This window comes from Diabrotica undecimpunctata, chromosome 4 (assembly GCF_040954645.1).
Source record: "Diabrotica undecimpunctata isolate CICGRU chromosome 4, icDiaUnde3, whole genome shotgun sequence".
NCBI classification, from domain to species: Eukaryota; Metazoa; Arthropoda; class Insecta; order Coleoptera; family Chrysomelidae; genus Diabrotica; species Diabrotica undecimpunctata.
This window is the reverse complement of record NC_092806.1, coordinates 18,115,083-18,133,475: the sequence shown is the minus strand read 5'-3', so window position 1 is coordinate 18,133,475 and position 18,393 is coordinate 18,115,083. Positions and strand designations below refer to the sequence as shown.

At 31.4% G+C, this 18,393-nt stretch overlaps 1 protein-coding gene across 2 annotated transcripts in view; it reads left to right on the top strand.

The window, feature by feature from the left end:
* LOC140439261 (monocarboxylate transporter 12-like) overlaps positions 1–15,965 on the top strand; it is a 448,050-nt gene extending 432,085 nt beyond the window's left edge. For both annotated transcript variants that reach the window (XM_072529064.1, XM_072529063.1), the window contains exons 7-10: positions 1,542–1,811; positions 6,022–6,159; positions 7,014–7,367; positions 10,379–15,965. In XM_072529064.1, the coding sequence (XP_072385165.1) occupies positions 1,542–1,811; positions 6,022–6,159; positions 7,014–7,367; positions 10,379–10,686 (1,070 nt within the window). In that variant the 3' untranslated portion in view covers positions 10,687–15,965. The remainder of the gene's footprint in view (positions 1–1,541; positions 1,812–6,021; positions 6,160–7,013; positions 7,368–10,378) is intronic.
* Positions 15,966–18,393: the final 2,428 nt, after the last annotated feature.

Here is an 18,393-nt window from a genome sequence, read left to right as displayed (position 1 = left end):
TTGTTTATAGAATTTATCACAAAAACAAAAATATGTGCTGTCAAATAAGAATGTTAATAATGACAGGAAATCTTTCCTAGATAATGACGTGAATTGTTCTATTTTAGACCATTTTTTTTGTATGATTTCAATGATTAACTTTATTGGGATGTTAGTAAACAATGACACTACATCTAATGATATTAAAACATAGTTATCTGGTAGCTGAATTCCATTTACAGCATTGACAAAAGAAAATGTATCTTTTGTATTGAAACTTGGCTCATTTTCAAATGTCTGTGTAAGTATATTTCCCAAGAATTTGGATAGGTTGTAAGTTGTGGAGTTTATAGTACTTACAATTGGACGTAGTGGTATATTTGCTTTATGTATTTTTGGTAGGCCATATAATTTGGGTATGTCAGAATTGTAAATTTTTAGTTCTTTAGCTTGTTGTTCTGTAAGCTTATTTTCGTTCTTTAAAGTTTTTATTAATTTATTATATGTAGTTTGGATGGAGGTAGTCGGATCATTGTTAATTTGGGTGTATGTTGTATTATCTTGTAAAAGAGTATCTATTTTTTGAATATAGTCTAATTTGTCCATTGCGACTGTACATCCTCCTTTGTCTGCTGGTAGAATGTATAAGTCAGGATGATCCTTGAGAAATTTTTTTGTTTTATAAAATGTTGTTTTAAGATTAGAGAATTTTACGGTATTAGGATTTTGAATAAAATTCGTTGTTATATTGGTTACCTTTGCTCTTAGTAAATCTTTAGATGTGCTGGGTATATCTTCGATGATGTTCTCGATGTCAGCTAAAAAATGTTGTATATTTATATCATTGTTATTACATGAGACACCAAATTTTGGACCGAGTGATAACAAGTCTGAGATATCTAGTGGTATGTCAACTGTCGAAATGTTTTTAAACCATTTTGAGTTGTTTAGGAATAGTGTATTTGTGTCTAAATTGTTTATTAACGCATTAAATTTGTCAATGTTTCGTTGTTTAGTTTTTTTAAAAGTTGATTCAAAACTGGATTTTAATCGATTAGAGTATTCACTGAAAATTGCAATGGGAATAAGATTTTTTAGTTCAATTTTTATGTTGGTTATGGTACGATTTAAATATGAAATTTTATTGCATGTTACCTTAACTTTTAAAACAGTACGGTCGAAAAAATCATTTGAAAAATATATATATATATATATATATATATATATATATATATATATATATATATATATATATATATATATATATATATATATATATATATATATATATATTATATATATATATATATATATATATATATATATTATATATATATATATATGTGTGTGTGTGTGTGTGTCTGTGTGTGTGTGTGTGTGTGTGTGTGTGTGTGTGTGTGTGTGTGTGTGTGTGGGTGTGTGTGTTATTCTCCTAATCTTTGATTCATATTCAATAATAAAATCTAATCTATTAAAATTGCGTATTAAAATAGGAACATATGAAATAGTAAGAAAAGCTTTAGTAATAAATAAAAATAAAAATATAATTTTTTCTCATTTAGGTATTAACACACCTCTCTTCTATTTGGCCTACCAAGCTGAAGTCGAAGGTCTCGGAGATTCGACGATCTTCTTGCAGGTGTACTTGGGACTGGCTTGGACTGTAGGATGCGTAGTATTCAGCACGTTGGTGCTGCACAATTCTACTGAATGTCGAATTGCCAGGCAGTACCTCTGCCAGACTGCAGTGTTTATGTGCGGCCTTTCAATACTGGCCTTCACAGTCGTCAGTGGGAATTATCACGCTTACGTAATGTTTGCTTGGATTTACGGTAAGTTCTTAAGTAATTATAAAATAACAAAAATAATTCACGTAGGTAATGTATCTAAAGTACATTGATTTAGCAAATTCCCATCTGTAAATATGAGCACGTGTTGATATTCGCCGTCTCGTTCGTTAAGAGGCTATTAAATATAATTTATTACCTTAAGCCAGACAGATTCTCATGTTACAGATCCAAACTTGCCAGCATTTTAAATTCAAATTGTATTGTGTTGATTTTTAAGTTAATATATTGTGTTATATTTATGTTATAGTTATTTACTGGTTGTGTTATTTTTTAGAGTTTAGTTTAATTGTGATATAATGATTAAATTTCAAGAAATTCTTACACTAACAGTTTCAAAAGTAAATATTTTTAAAAATCATATGATACACATCAATACGACTCTGTTTGGCTTTCACGTGCTTCTATTGACAATTGGGAATTTGTAAAATGAATACGGTTTACTGCTATTTGTTTATTTGTACGATAGTTGCTCTCCTAACCACCTTAAAATTTTAGGTTTCTATTGGTTTACTAGGTCTATGTAGTGTACTGTTCATACATATGTATCTGCTCACCATGCCGTAGGGGGCCATGATATTCAATACTATTCTTCCACTATTCTTATCTCGTGTCCTTATTTTAATTTTTTCTGCTTCTTCTCCTCCCTTCTTGTATGTAGGCTTTAAAGCCTGTTTCTTCTTCAATGTTAGCCTCCTAAATTGTTTAAATTATCGCACCATCTTTTTCTTGGTCTGCCAATACTTCTTCGTCCATTTGGTGACTTATTTAGTGCTATTCGTATTATCATATCCTCTGCCAATCTACTAATGTGTTCGTTCCACTCCTGTTTCCGTTTTGAAAGCCATGACTACTTGAGCTGAAACTTGAAGATCTGTTTCTTGAATTAAGATTGGTCTGTTTTCCTATGTGGATGAAAATCCCACACGTAGCCCCTTTTTGGTTCACATAATAGATAGGTTTTTATTCTAAATCTGGCTCTTCTCAATGAAATATACTGGATCCATCCAAGCCGACCTTTGTATAATAGTAGGATTGGCACATAATTTTTCGTACACTGGCTAAATTTTATTCAGCTTGGGATAAGGATGCGTTGAGGTTTCGAAATTGTCATTATTGCTGAAATGGATCTTTTGGTTTATTGCTTCAAACCGTTTATTACTTATAAACTTAAAAAAAAAAAGTGCCGTCATCAGTGGATTATTAGACCAATACTGTCGTATTTCAGGTTTCTTAATTACGCTTTGCAAAATAATGAGGCGAAACAGCAGTAAAAGAAAAATATGTGGATGCAGGAGCAGTATCATCCGAAGTTAAAGAACTTTCTGAAGATACTTGTATCTGAACCACTTTCGTCTACATAAGCTCGGCAAAATGCTTTGAGAAAATAGATTTCGAATTATCATTAAATTGTCCGAAGTATCGTTCTCTATCATTTACTAATGAATCTTCGTTAAGTGTAAATAACTCCTGCTACTGTTATCCAAACTTTATTTAATATATGTACAGTCCATCTAATATACTTACCGTTGCACGTCATTATCATTGACAGAGATCGAAGTTGACATAGTTGCCAAAGTATAAAAAAATCCTGAATCCATTTTAAATCAAATAGGTCACATAATTATTGCAAAAGTGGATTATACAACAAAACAAATTAATATTGAATGTAAATAAATACAAACAAAACAAGAGTTAAAAAATAATCTTGTTAAAAATACTTACACAAAAACAGCACTTTTTTCATTACTTATTAACATTAGTCAACACCGCAACTGTCAAATAATTGTTACCAATTTATGCCAAAATATCACCTTCGTTCGATTACAGTTACAATGTGTTCCGATCAAAATGTTCTTCATAAAAATGCTATATAATGCATTTATACAAATTAAATTAAACCATGGACGTATAAACACAGATGGACTCAGTAATTTACATAAAAATGTGAAGCCAAAATTATTTGACTAGGTTACATTCTCAGCACCTGCAAATGTTGTCACGTTTTTTTATTAAAATATCTTATTCACGTATCGCTGAAAATATTACTATATTTATTTTATACTCTACAGGTACTATCAAACCAAAATAATAATTTATTACTTATATTAATATATTTAATTGTAATTAAAACATCAAGTGTGCACATAGTGTGCATATCATTTAATAATAGCGTATAAAACAGATATCAACCAATTATTTTATATGTAGAAGCACTGAAAACTATTTATTAATGGCAACGGTGTTTACATTTCAATGTCTTATGGCTCTACGTCAAACTTCAAATGCTGTTCCATGTCATGTCCATGTTTGTTTACTTTTTACCCAAGATGAGGAAAAGTTGTTTTTCGATATTTTGGCTGTATTTTAAGTGATATTTGTAAATAGTGAAATAAACATATTATAATAATGGTGCTACCGTATTGCATTTGCAAAAAAACGAAATATTTACATCCCAATGTCTCATTTAATTTGTAAGTACTGTTTGTTTACATTATTAAGATGAGGAACTGAGGAAGCCTGTTTGTTTACATTTTAAAATATGTCTTTCATAGGCGTACCATTGGGTTTATTCATATTCATTAATGTATTGAACAAGATATTAGTCCATGAAATTAGTATAGACATTTTTAAATTGTAAGTAGACATCATCTGATTAAAAAGATCTGTTTAGTAGCTTTTTAATTTAATATTTCTCATGAATTCAAAGAAATTAGTGAAATGAATAAAACTCATTTATTTTTCTATGTAGGTTTCCAAATAATATTGATTAATGATGAAACTTACTCCAAACTTCAACAGAGAAAACAGTATAAAAACCTTTCAAAAGCATCATTTTTGGTTATTAAAACTTGTAAGGAAGCTGAAAAATATTTCAGATTTTTTAATAAAACTATAAATATCTACAACAGACGAGTTAAAAACCTTATGAATATTTTGATTAATAAAACCATACAAAATGTCCCAAAATCAATTTATGAGCATTTTTGTGACCATATGTATGATGAAGATGCAATCGATAGTCACTCTATGCAACTTTTAAAATTGGTTCTTGAGAAATATTTTAAAATTGGAATTCATCATGAAACGAGGACTACTTTAGATGCTAACACCGTGCGCATAAGAAGCGTTCTTACTAAGACTGTTTTATTTCGCAATCAATAAAAATTTATTTCTGTACCAACGTCTTCTATTATGTCTATTTACCATTTTTACTTTAATATTTCTGTTCGCTAAATAGCTTTCCAATAATTTATACATTTTCACGCCTACTTTTTAATAAGTAGGTATATTTACAAATAATTTTATGTCAAATGCCAGCTTTGAAATGATCAATAAATATTTTTGTAGCAGAAACCCTTACTACGAGGAATCTATTCATATTTTATTAAAACAAATTTGTCACAATTTAAAAAAATATGTTTTAATACAATTATCAATAAATATAGGTATGTACTTAAATTTGACAAATGTGTATTTTTTAATTTTAAGTTTTTTTTATCGTAGGATTATTTGATACCTATTAAAAAATTAACTTGAGCTCAACTATATTTTATTGTAATAATTTTAAAGCAAATAAAATTGTATTTTATTTTTTCTATAAAAACGTGTTTTTATACATTATTACTATAATCCAATTATTAACGTCTGAATAATTATCCCCGCGAGTAAAAATTCAAGTACGCTTATGTTCATTGAGGAAGTATCACAGTCTATCGATACCCGTTTTACTCCCCTTTACCCTCTTGTCAAGGAATATCAAAGCTTCAAAACAGTGTGTGTTTAAGGTATCTTATTGCTGTGTCCATCTATGTTTATACGTCCATGAATTAATATTATTGTGTATTTTTTTTAAGTTAACATTAATAGAAATCTTTAAATATTATTTCTTCAAGTATATAATAAAATATGTCTAGTGGCTGTAATGACAGTGTACTTGGCAAAGTGATTCTAAAAAAGAACACACCTATAGCCTAAATATTTCGTGTTGGTATCATGTGACCTCACGGACTATGACGCGGATGACGTGCAACGGTATATAAATTAGATGAAGTATACATGGATATGTATTCGGGAGTGAATTGTAATCTGATTCTGTAACTATTCTGGAAAATATTTCCGCTGAATTTAAGTTGTAAGATTGCTCCGAGATATTTCTGCTTTAACAAACGATTTAACTTGAATTATGTTTTAGGTATATTTTGTGGTGGATATCATTATTCGCTGAAGATGTATACGTACGAACGAGTGAGGGCTCGAAACTTTGCCAGGACTTGGGGTTTCGTTCAATGTTCGCAAGCAATACCCATCGTCATTGGGGTACCTTTTTCCGGTAAGTGTAAATATACAATGTTTTCCTAGTTTAAAATACAGGTAAAAGTATAGAAAACGTTCCGGTTAAGTTAGCTACAAATGAAGGAAATTTTTGTATTTGGCAGTGTTGCCATATCGTTTTAATAAATCGCGAAAGAGCATGCGATTTAATATTAATTAATTTAATTAAACATGGAAAACATAAAATGGTAAAATAACGAGAAAAATAATGTATACATCACTATAAATACTAAAGTTACATAGTAAGTAAGAAATTAAATTCTGCTGTAGTGATTTTGATATATATTTTTACTTTGTATTATAGATCTTGCAATCTAGCAACTAGTGTTTTGAAGGTTTTGACAATGGTTTTACCAAATGGCAATTACAATTTTTTTTTCTAATAACTAACTGCAACTAATATAGAAAGAAACAAAAATATTCATTCGTTCGTGTTTTATGTAAATTAAAAAAAAAAATAAAAAATACCAGATTCTATAAAATAATATAATAAAAATGAACTGTTTCAAAGCATATTTGAGACAAAGAACATATACATAATAAGGGCATGGCAATACCGCAAACGCAAATTTGTGTTTTACTGAAGTTTCTTTGTAGCTAAATTCATCGTAACGTTTTCTAGACTTTAACCGACGTTTTTTTTAAACTTACCAAACTTACTAACGAAAGTTGTAAAAAAAATTATGTTGACATTTGAAGTATTGCTGGACATTTTGTTAGAAAAATGAAAACAAAACCGCTAAATGACAAAATCTATTTGCTCTGTGCCGAGAAAATGAACTTTGAGAACTCAAATTTAGCACAGAAACTATAATATACATGAAAAAAAATTAATTATAATTTATATTTTAGGTTATATGAATGAAAAATGTGGGGATCGAGCGGGCTACTACTTCAGCTCTACATGCGTACTAGTAGGTAGCTTAACCTTGTTTCTCATAGACCTTCACAGAAGAAAAATAGCACGTCACAAGCATACCAGAGAAAACGGTACTCGTCACCTCTGTGTTTCCGAAACCTGTCCGCAAAGACGAAAGCTATCGTTCACCCAAGAACCAGACAATAATGACGGAGCAGTCACCATGGGTGCCGCGGCAGCTGCTTTAGTACTGGGAGCGGATTTGGGAGGAAATCAGGGGGGTGGATTGTTGGATAATATAATTCTATCCAATGAGAAGCCTGAGTTGACGTGTATTTCTGAAGAAGGTAATTTAAAAGCAATATTAATATTAATTTTTATGTTTTTTTTTTGTCATTCATATTCTTTTTATGCACATGCTTTAGTAGTGTTCTGAAACTATATTATCGCGGTATTTCTATGTTATCTAATAATTATTTTAATGGGACTACTACATATTTTAATAAAAAAAGGTATTTTTAGCAATTCAATGTTCACCACGGAAATTGTTCTCCTCGTTATAGAGAGTTGATAACATATTTGTATTATTTTATTTTTTTTATACAGTTTTCATTTTAGTTTTACTTCAACTGCTTTATTACGGGATAGTTTCTTTATTTCTTTTTCACTTAATATTTATTATATTTATATTTTATTAGTATTTTCTGTCCCAATGTTTTGCTTTTTATCTTCATCTGTATTGTTGTCTCTACTTTCTTTATCTACACCTTCTCTTTAGTCTCTCTTTGGTCTTCCAGGTTTTCTTTGTCCCGTCTGTGCCCAATTTAATATTTGATTTTGTAATCCGTATTCTGAAATCCCCTGTACATGATTGTACCATATCAATTGGTTTGGCCTAAGTATATTGGAAAACCAACTATAAACTTATAAATTTGTATTTTTTTTGTTTTTTTCTTGCCAGCTATCCAAATACCTGATGCTGTCAAAGGCCAGTCCTCCTTGACATTCAGATAGTTTCCGCTTCCTCAAAAAAATCACTCCCGTTTTCCTCCTCCTCGCTCTAACAGTCTCATCGCATAAGTCATATTTTCTGATAATGCCACTATCTTTGCTCAAAAAATCAGTTGCACAATTTTTAAAGAATAAGGATACACAAGCTTCAACAAAGGATTTTCTGGCCTCTTCAGAGATCACTTGGATCCTCCTCACCTTGGTGAAATGTAAAAAAGCGCAATTAAAAGTACAAAAGTACTATCTCCACATGCATATTGGAAACCCAATGCTCACTTTCGAAGAACTCTCCGCAGTATTGACGCAAATAGATGCTGTACCCTCTCTGTCAATTCTCGTACCCTCTGCGCCATGTCCAATTAGCTTGGGGATCTGTTAGCTCTAAAACCTGGTCATTTTTTAATAGACAAACCCCTCAACTCTTTTCTAGAAGTAAATATAAGTGAAATACCATCATCTAGATTAAACCTCTGGGAAAATTGTAAAGCCTACAAGGAAAGCGAAAATGGAGTAGAGATTATTTGAATAGATAAAAAAACCGTCCCAAATGGCTCACATCAAATAATAATGAAGATAACATACCACCTTTATATTGGCCGCCACTTGCTAGAGTGATAGAGGTCTTCCATGGCAGGAATGGAAAGGTCCGAATTGTTCAAATTAAAACTAAGGATGGAATTTTCACTCGTCCTATCACGAAATTGTGCCCATTGCCAGAAGCGCATTCTTTGTAAATATATTGTTAGGATTACCTTGTATATTTTATAGTACTATATTTTTCTTCTTCTTCTTTCTTCTTGTATGTAGGCTTTAAAGCCTGTTTTTTCTTCAATATTAGCCTCCTAAATTGTTTAAATTACCGCACCATTTTTTTTTCTTGGTCTGCCAATAGTTCTACGTCCATTTGGTAACTTATCTCGTGCTATTCGTACTATCCTATCCTCTGATATTCTACTAATGTGTTCGTTCCACTCCTGGTTTCGTTTTGTCACCCATCCATTTATGTCTTTTTTATTGCATGCTCTTCTTATGTTTTCGCTTCTCTTCCTATCCAACAGACTTTTCCCTAATATTTGTCCTAGATATCTAAACCTTGCTTCCTGCTTTATTATTTTCAAATCAATTTCGATTTTACATCGTAGTGGGTATTTAGATTTGTCATACATTTCGTTTTTTCTGATATTATCATATTGTATTTCTTGGCTATTGTATTGAAGATGTGTTTTAATCTTTGGAGCTCGCCTTCTGACTCGGTAATTAATGCGGCGTCGTCTGCATAACATAATATTTGGATTTCTTTGTTCCCCATTCTGTAACCATGACCTTTACGTGCTGCTTGTATTATTTCCTCCATGATTATACTAAAGAGGGGCCTGCGTAGCGCAAGCAGTAGGATGCTTGACTCGCAAGCCGGTGGTCCGGGGTTCGAATCCCACCGCCGGCAAGAACATCTAGACATTTTAAAAATGTCTATAGGCCCCAGGTCGACTCAGCCTGAATAAAAATGAGTACCTTGGGTAAAACCAGGGGTAATAATAGACGGTTGAAGCGTAGCACTGGCCATGTTACCTTCCTTGTATACCGTAGGCCCTAGATATAGCAGACTACCCTGCTATACCCCCAAAGCCGCGACAGCGGTATAAAACGGGAGACTATTATTATTATTATACTAAAGAGAAGTGGGCTTAACGAGTCATCCTGTCTGTCTTTGCCTGTATTCGATTATAGAAGTAGATGTTTTCGAGGGTTTGTATAACATTAATTGGTATGTTTCCTTTATACAGTAGGTTTAAGACGTCTTTGACAGAAAACTGATTTCTATTTTGTGTCCTAATTCAGGTACGTTATTGTCTTGATTATTATTTTCCTTTCCTATAAACAATTCCGTCAGGTATCTTTACCATTCTTTTGCTGGCATGTTATTGTATTCCTTCAATTCTGTCATTTCTTTCCGTTGGTTTCTTATCAATCTTCATATTTATTTTTGTGTACCGTAGAAGTCGCTTTCCATCCTTTTTGTAAACTGTTAACAGTGTTCATTTTTTGTTCTTCTTACCAACTGCTTTGTTTCATTTCGTATTCTACTATAGGTGTATCGGGATTTAGGAGTATTTTTTTTATACTTCGTGTAGGCCTCTCATTTCTCTTTCCGTATGTTTTTCATACTGCATAAATTTTGTTATATTTAACCAATGTATCACTAATAATTGTTGTTTTATATTTAGGTAATAGCTATAGGTTAACAGCATTATAATATCATCAATATATTATGATCAGCACTGCTCTTGATTTATCGTTAATGTTAATATCCATATTTTTATAAAGTTACAAATATTTTCTGTTTTAGGAATAGCAGACATGGATCTTCCAGACAACCTTCTGGACGATCTGGACTATATAGGAGACTGTATTACTTCGTGTAACAAAGTAGAAAATTATTTAATGCTTAGCGAGTTCGAAAATAATCTAATAGCGGAAATGCCTGTGATATTGGACAGGAAAGGTAGACGTTGGTCCTTGGCGAGATCCAAACCGACTCAGAATAACGAAGAATCCACCAATGAAGAGGAAACTAACGGCGTCGCCAAGGGAAATGGGAAATGGAAAGTTTTTCCCAATAGGGTTATCACAGTTATAGATGAATCTTCGGTTTAGATCGTTCTTTAGAGGTCACAGGATAATTACGGATCAAATATTTTGTATTTAAGTGTAAATTTGTTTTAAACAGAAAATTATATTAAAATATAAATAATAAAGATTGATAACTGTTTTAGTAACTTGTCATCTAGGCCTAAAGACAGATTTAACTTCAACAGATTAAACTAAAAATAAAAGTTAAAAATATATCAAATTTACTAGATAATTAAAACATAAATACCTTGTAAAATCCCTCAATATTTTTTAATAACAAAGATCAGTATTTTAATAACAGATAGGAGAACGGCAAAACTTCTTAGTAAAATAGGAAAACTTAAAGCTATGAATACGACTGCCGAAGACAAGTTTGTTTCTCAAATCTTTTTCAACAAAAAATGGATCTAACAAGGCTACTGGACATTAGTATACATACATATTATATTACTAAGGTAATCTGACAATTAGAGTTTTAATTACTCATTTTGTATTATTTTACATTATTACTGTAAAGGCTTAATACACAATGTGTATGACTTGTACGGTTTACCTCAAGGCTTATCATCGAAAATCCTAACGGTTAAATTCAGTGGAATCTCTATTTCAAAAATATCTTTCTTTACGAAAACAAAATCTATTCACGAAGAATATTCTAAACGTCATCTTGTACTAGAGTTGAGCTTTATACCTACTTACAATCGGGACACCCACCCCCTGTGGTGAAAAGTCTTGGGTCTATACAATAAAGCGAGCGGGCGGTCTTCTATTCAGTGCGGTTATGGGGTAATTAGAATAATACGAGTATACCAGAGTAATATTATTTATTGAATAATTAATTCACAACTTAGCAAAGGTACATACAGGTAACAAATAATCGTCCTGTAAATTATAACAATCAAATCGAAGACAAACTTTTATAAAATTTTATTACAAAATAATGTATAACAAGATATTTTAAGGTCACAGTATTGCTGAATTTGTTTTTTTATGTCTTATATTTTCTTTTGTTTTTTTTTTGTTTGATTTACGTCTATTAGGTTGCCAAAGACATGATTTCAAATGATTATAAAGGAAATAAATTCACAGCCCATGGAATAGAAAAACAATCCATTGCAGTACAAGAATTAAGCGAAATGCTTGCTTTAGATATTTGCCCATCAGGAATGTTTGTTCATCAGGAATATTGTTTTTTAGCTGCAACACCTGATCGACTCATAGGTAATATTATTGTCCAAATTAAATGTTCAATTTCAGCAAAGAATTATGGCCTAAAGATGCAATAGAGAATAAAATACTAAAGTATGTGAAAGTGAAAGATAATAGACATATTTTCAAGAGAAATCACGCATATTACTATCAAATTCACATAGTAGAATTATGTGTAATACTTCTTTAGAAGCTGTTTCAGATAAAAATTATAATAAAAATCTTGCAATTTTGAAGCATATTTTCCCACAGTTTTACATCTTTATAGATCTTTTCGAATAAAATACCTTTTGGGGTCCATATTGCAAACTAACAGTATTCTCTATTAGATATAAATAACAGTCCTTGCACTTGATAGTAGTAGGAATCAGTTAGTTTCAAATGCAATTCACCATCAATTTGTTGGCAAAATTAAAGTTTTTTTGTTCAATAGCTTCTTCAGGCGTAAGTTCTCTTGCTTTGTATGGACATCTGATTTCGACTACGCCTGAGTCACATATTAAACCATCAGCACAAGCTACAAGAAAGGGATATCCATCATGTATGAAAAGGCCTGATAGTTCAATATTTATATTTAAAATTATTTCTAACATGTTTTTTGCTTTAGGTTCGTTCGCAATTCCGTATTCCGTAAATCTATTTCCACAAAACGTTGGATTCAAGATTGCTTCCACTGTTTTAGTTCTGTCTGTTTTGTCACGCAATTTAAATATGTTACCTACAAAAATAACAAGCCTCTAGTAAAATCACTACGGAGACGGCCATTCTCATAACATTGTTTTACAATTATGGCTTTTGGCAGGTACATGTCATTATTTTCTGCTCTTAGGACTAAAAATCGAGCTAAAATAAAACTAACATAATATTAGGTAAAACTATTGTAACACGTTTTTCTAAATGTTACTTCCAAAATTAATTTTCGACATTATTCACAAGAGATCTACAGATTTGATACACAGAAAGTGATGATAATACCTATATATATTGATTCTTGTTTCAATCAATAATAAAATATGCATGCGGAACTTGTTATCGTTGCCTCCGTTACAGAGTTACATATTTTGATGATCTGATGCATTTTACGTCTCTTACAATATATTTGATCCTTTTATTCTTTGACCATCTATCTCTTTAGTTAGTCTAGCAACGAAAACTTTAACACCAATTAATTTGGAAAAATAACAAGACATTTTATTAAATTTTTATCTTTGAATCTTTGCATCCAACGTGCAACAGACGTTTGTTTTGATCGTAAATTAAAATAAATTATTCAAGACATCCACGTTACCCTCTTTTTCTTTTCCAATGACTGGTTATAACCAAATAGTGCAAACCAAACACGCTTTCCAGTATCCTTGGGTAATAAACTGGTGCAGGCATACTGTTATAGTATTATATGTAACCTGTATATATACACCGTATATTATATATATATATATATATATATATATATATATATATCTAATTTGTATACAGAGTACTTAAAGAGGATCTGCAATGTATGATGATAAAGAGATATATAAAAAGCACGTGCTTTTATAATAGCTATAACTTTTAAAAAATGACGAGGAATCAGTTGGTGTTGGCGTTTTCAGTTTTAAAAGTTTTAAATACTAATTTTAATCGTTCTTATAAAAATATATGACTTGCGTATGTCATTATATTAAGACTACCTCTTAAATGATGCCATGAGAATAAATAAAACGGTTCCTTCATTATGTTCTCAACAATTGAATATCACTTAATATTAATAAATAAAGTTTTGTAAAGTAGAAAAGAAGCATTATATATATATATAAACGATATGGACTTGTCCGGAAAAAATTTCTCAGAACCAGTAGACACAGTGAAGATTACTTAGTTGCCGTTGTTATAAATTCGCCACACCTAAAAGGAAAAATCAGAAAAAAAGAAACAAAAGAAAGAAACAATGGCTAGAATCAATATTCATCTCAATACCGAAAAAGCCAAACCCCTAACACTACAACGAGTTTCGTTTGATAAGCCTTATGAGTTATGAAGTAAAAGTCCTATTAAAACTTTTACACAACCGAATCTATAGTGCGAAACAATTATTGGAGACGATCAGTTTGGACCAACAGAAAGATGTATTTATATGCTTCATGGACTTTGAAGAAGCTTTTCAAACTGAGTAAATAGTTTAAACCGATGATACGGAGCATATCAAAATATACTTCAACGTTGAACAATAGACGGGCACATTTTAGAACAGGTCACCAAGTTCAAGTACCTGGAATGTTGAATCGAAAACAGTTTGAATCCTAATCTAAAAATAAAATCAAGGATAGAACAGGCCAGAAAATCTTTCGAAAAAATCGAAAGATTCCTATGTGATTCTGGAATAAAACTCGAAACTTGACTACGATTGTTAAAATGCTCTGTCTGATTGACTCTCTTCTATTCAGTTGAAACGTGAGCCCTTAAACCATCAACCGCAAATAAATTGGAGATCTTTGAAACGTGGATCTACCGGATAATCCTCAAGATTTCACGGAGATCGCATACCTCAAACGAAGAAGTGCTGCATAGAATAGGCAAGGAAAGAGAACTATCAACACAGTGAAAGTAAAAAAACCAAAATACCTAGACCATATACTGAGAAATTATAAGTACCAATATACTCAACTAATAGTGATTGGAAAGATCGGGGGAAAGAGATGACTAGGAGGGAAAAGACTATCATGGCTAAGAAACATCCAAAATTGGGGAGGGCTAAATATTGAACTGCGAATAAGAAGAGCTGAAGACAGACAGGAGTTTGCAATTGTAACAACCAACCTCCATTGAGGAGAATGCGCTTTAAAAAAAGAAAGGAACAATACCACACCAAGTTAGAAGGAATATTAAATCTTTAGCTACATTTTAAGTAATCCGCTATTTTTAATAACTTTTGACATATTTTTTAGGCTTTTCTTTATTTAAGTAAAGCAAAGTTTAAAGCTTTCAACTTTGTTTAAAATTTTTCATCGGCCACTGTTTTTCAATTAAAATTTAAAAAATTTCTTTCATAAACCGTAAAAATTTCTTTTAAATATTTTTCTTTAAAAGTTAGAATCGTCTTTTTAAAGATATGAATATATTTCATTCTGTAAATGAGATTTTTCATATGTTTAGAAAAAAATATTCAACGTTTTATTGCATATATTTTCCACTTTTACAGTTTTATATATTATATTATTACAATTTTATCCGGTTTCTTACCGGTAGCTTTATTATAAGTAAGAACATATTATTTTTTCCTATTGTGGCAAAACTGTACATTCAAAAATTTTCAAAAAATTCATAAGTATTTCTCTATATATATTTATGCGGTAAGAAAATTATTAAAATTATATGTTTAGTTTTCCCGCTTTATACCTGGAAAAAAGTAATTTTTATTTTTTCGAAAACGAAAACATGAAGTTTGCTCAAAATTTGTCAAAACACTTCTAGTGATCACATATACCTTCTCAATTTTTTTCAAGTTTTTTGAATGTGTAGTTTGCCTTTTGGGGGTGCAGATCAACCTTAACTGTTTTCGAAGTATTTTAAAGTGAATTTTAAAATCCATCTTATAATATTTTCCAAACACACGTTTTAATTTTCTATGATAAACTACTCTAAACAATACATTTTCAAAAACTGCCACAATTACTGCCATTCCGTACTTAAATACCTAATTACATCACTGCCATTTAGGTAACTTAAACATTATACAATAAAATATAAACATATTCTGGCATAATGAAGGAAACCAATAGAATGTTAAAAATATAATCTGAATTTTGTAAATAAAATGTTTTATGTGTACTGTTGGTAGAAGAATCGCTGTGTATTTCTTAGACATTATTTATATATCATTAGTAAAAAATAATTATTCAAAATATGTGTTTTATTTCTCCTTATAGGACCTATTACAGCAGGTGTGCAGATGTGCGCCGGCAGACAATACAACGGGTGACCGTAAGCAGCATCTAATTTAGCAATGAGGCAAAAATTTCCACGTACCTATTTCCCAAAATAAAACTAAGTACTTATCATAAGTAAGGATGTTCAAAAATCTAAAACGTGAAGAAATACTGAGCTCTTCTAAGTTAAAAAAAGGTGATTTTGTTCTCGTAAAATTGGCCAGTCAAAAGAATATTGCACACTATGTTGCCAAGATAGTTGACGTTTTAGATGACGAATAGGTACATGGTCAAATATTTAAAAACAGTTAGGTATTGGAAACAATAAATTTGTCTATTCAGATGAGGAAGTCTCTAGTGTCTCCAAAGGCGACATAATAAAAAAACTGCCTTCGCCAAATTTGATTGGAACATCACAACGTCAACAAAATATGATGTCCTTTAATGTTAAATTTGATACACACAATGTAAAGTAATCATGTTTGTCATCTTATAATTCATGTAATAAATAAGATTCCGTTCGTTTGTGTTGTTTCTTCTTAATCGAAGGTAATTTTGTTCTCTGACCACAGGTACAACATAATGTGGACAAAGGTACAACACAGTGTCATACCTTTGGACGACCTATCAAAAAAATTTCAAAATAATTTTTTTTTAAAAGGTAACTGAAACGAATCCATAGACCTATACTTTGTCATTTATAAATAAAGGTTGTATCTACTTCTGTATGCTTCAATGGTCGCTATAAAGCAATTTTTAAACATTTTGAGCCAAACGACATGAAATTTGCACAAAGGTACAACACTCTCCCCTAATCTAAATTTTTTTGTCGCTTCTTCTCTCTGGCTTTCAGTTCAGCCTCTTTTTTCTTTTGGATTCGAAGATATATGGACTTATTCACGTTATAACTCGGAAGTTTCTGTTGTAAATTCATGACAACTTGTATTTTGATGCATTTTAAAACGTTCTGTAGCTTTATATCATGATGAAAATCCACTAGAAATAAACGCCGTCTCTATCAATCCAGGATTAGTACTCTCGTTCATGCAAAAACATCTACACAAAAAACAGAAAGCTGCATCTTTTCTTGGACTATATTCCAACCATTTGAAGTTGGAATATCTAGAGGATAAAAACGACATTTCTATTCACCTTAGTTTCCATTATTTTTCTAGAATAAAATTAAAAAGCACCGACAATAGTGAATCACCCTATCCTAAATTGTAAGCTTTTCTAAAATCACTGAAAAATATATGAGTTTCTTTCTAATGTTCATAACTTTCTGCTGATATCTCCCTTAGAATAAAAATGTTTTTTTCTTCTTCTTCTCAGTCCTCTAGATTAATACTCTCCTATTATATCTTCCATGTATTTTATTTGTCATATCTAGAAAAACTATTTGAAGACAAAGAGATAACAGCTTTGAGTTAGAAGAACAGGTAAATGATCGACCAAGAATATTACAGCAGGAAGTTTATTCCGCAATAACACAGTTAAAGGATAGCAAAGCGGCAGGTCGTGATAATATACAAGTAAAACTACTGAAACTAATGAACAACGAATCAATAGTAATAATCGCAAAGATATTCAACAACATATCTATACAACTCTGGAGAAACACCAACAGAATGGCTGAAATCTGAGTTTATTACACTTACAAAAAAAACCAGGAGCCAAAAAATGCGAAGATTACCGCACTATAAGCCCCATGAGTCATCTCCTAAAATTGTTCCTGAAGATAATTCATAAGAGAATCTACAAGCTGTGTCAAAGTCAAATTTCCCCCAACCAGTTCGGGTTCACAAATGCTGTTGGTACTAGAACTAGAGAGGCCTTGTTCTCACGTTCTCAGTACAATCTTATTACAGAGATGCAGAGACGTCAACTGCGACGTATACGCATGTCTGGTTGATTACGAGAAAGCGATTGATCGAGTACAGCACGCCAAGATGATGCAAATACTAAAATACACAGGAATTAACAACCAAGATCTGAAAATAATTAGAAATCTTTACTGGAATCAGACAGCAAATCTCAGAGATGAAGGTGAACACACTGACTATGTGAAAATCATGCGTGGAGTGAGGAAAGGCTGTATATTGTCTCCTTTAATCTTCAATATGTACTCTGAAAGAATATTTATCGAAGTTTTGCACGAAACTGAAAAAGGTATTCTACTAAATGGTTACCGACTAAACAACATCAGATATGCAAATGACATCATAGTATTTGCGGACAACTTAGAAGACCTACAAGTTCTTATGAACAAAATCACGTATTACAGTCCACAATATGGACTCAATATAAACGTTAAGAAGACAAAGCTTATGATAATTAGCAAGAAAAGGATAACAGGTCAACTCTATGTCAACCAATCCCCTGTAGAAAAAGTGACGCACTACAACTACCTCGGCACCCTAATAAACGAAGAATGGACCAACAATCAGGAGATTAGAGCACGCATCGGAAAAGTTAGATCCTCCTTCAATTGGATGGGGGCCTTCTTCACGAGTCACAACCTCTCTCTTGATGTAAAAGTAAGAATGCTGCGATGCTACGTCATCTCTGTCCTTTTTTATGGTGTTGATCGTGGACCTTGAACGAAGATATGTGC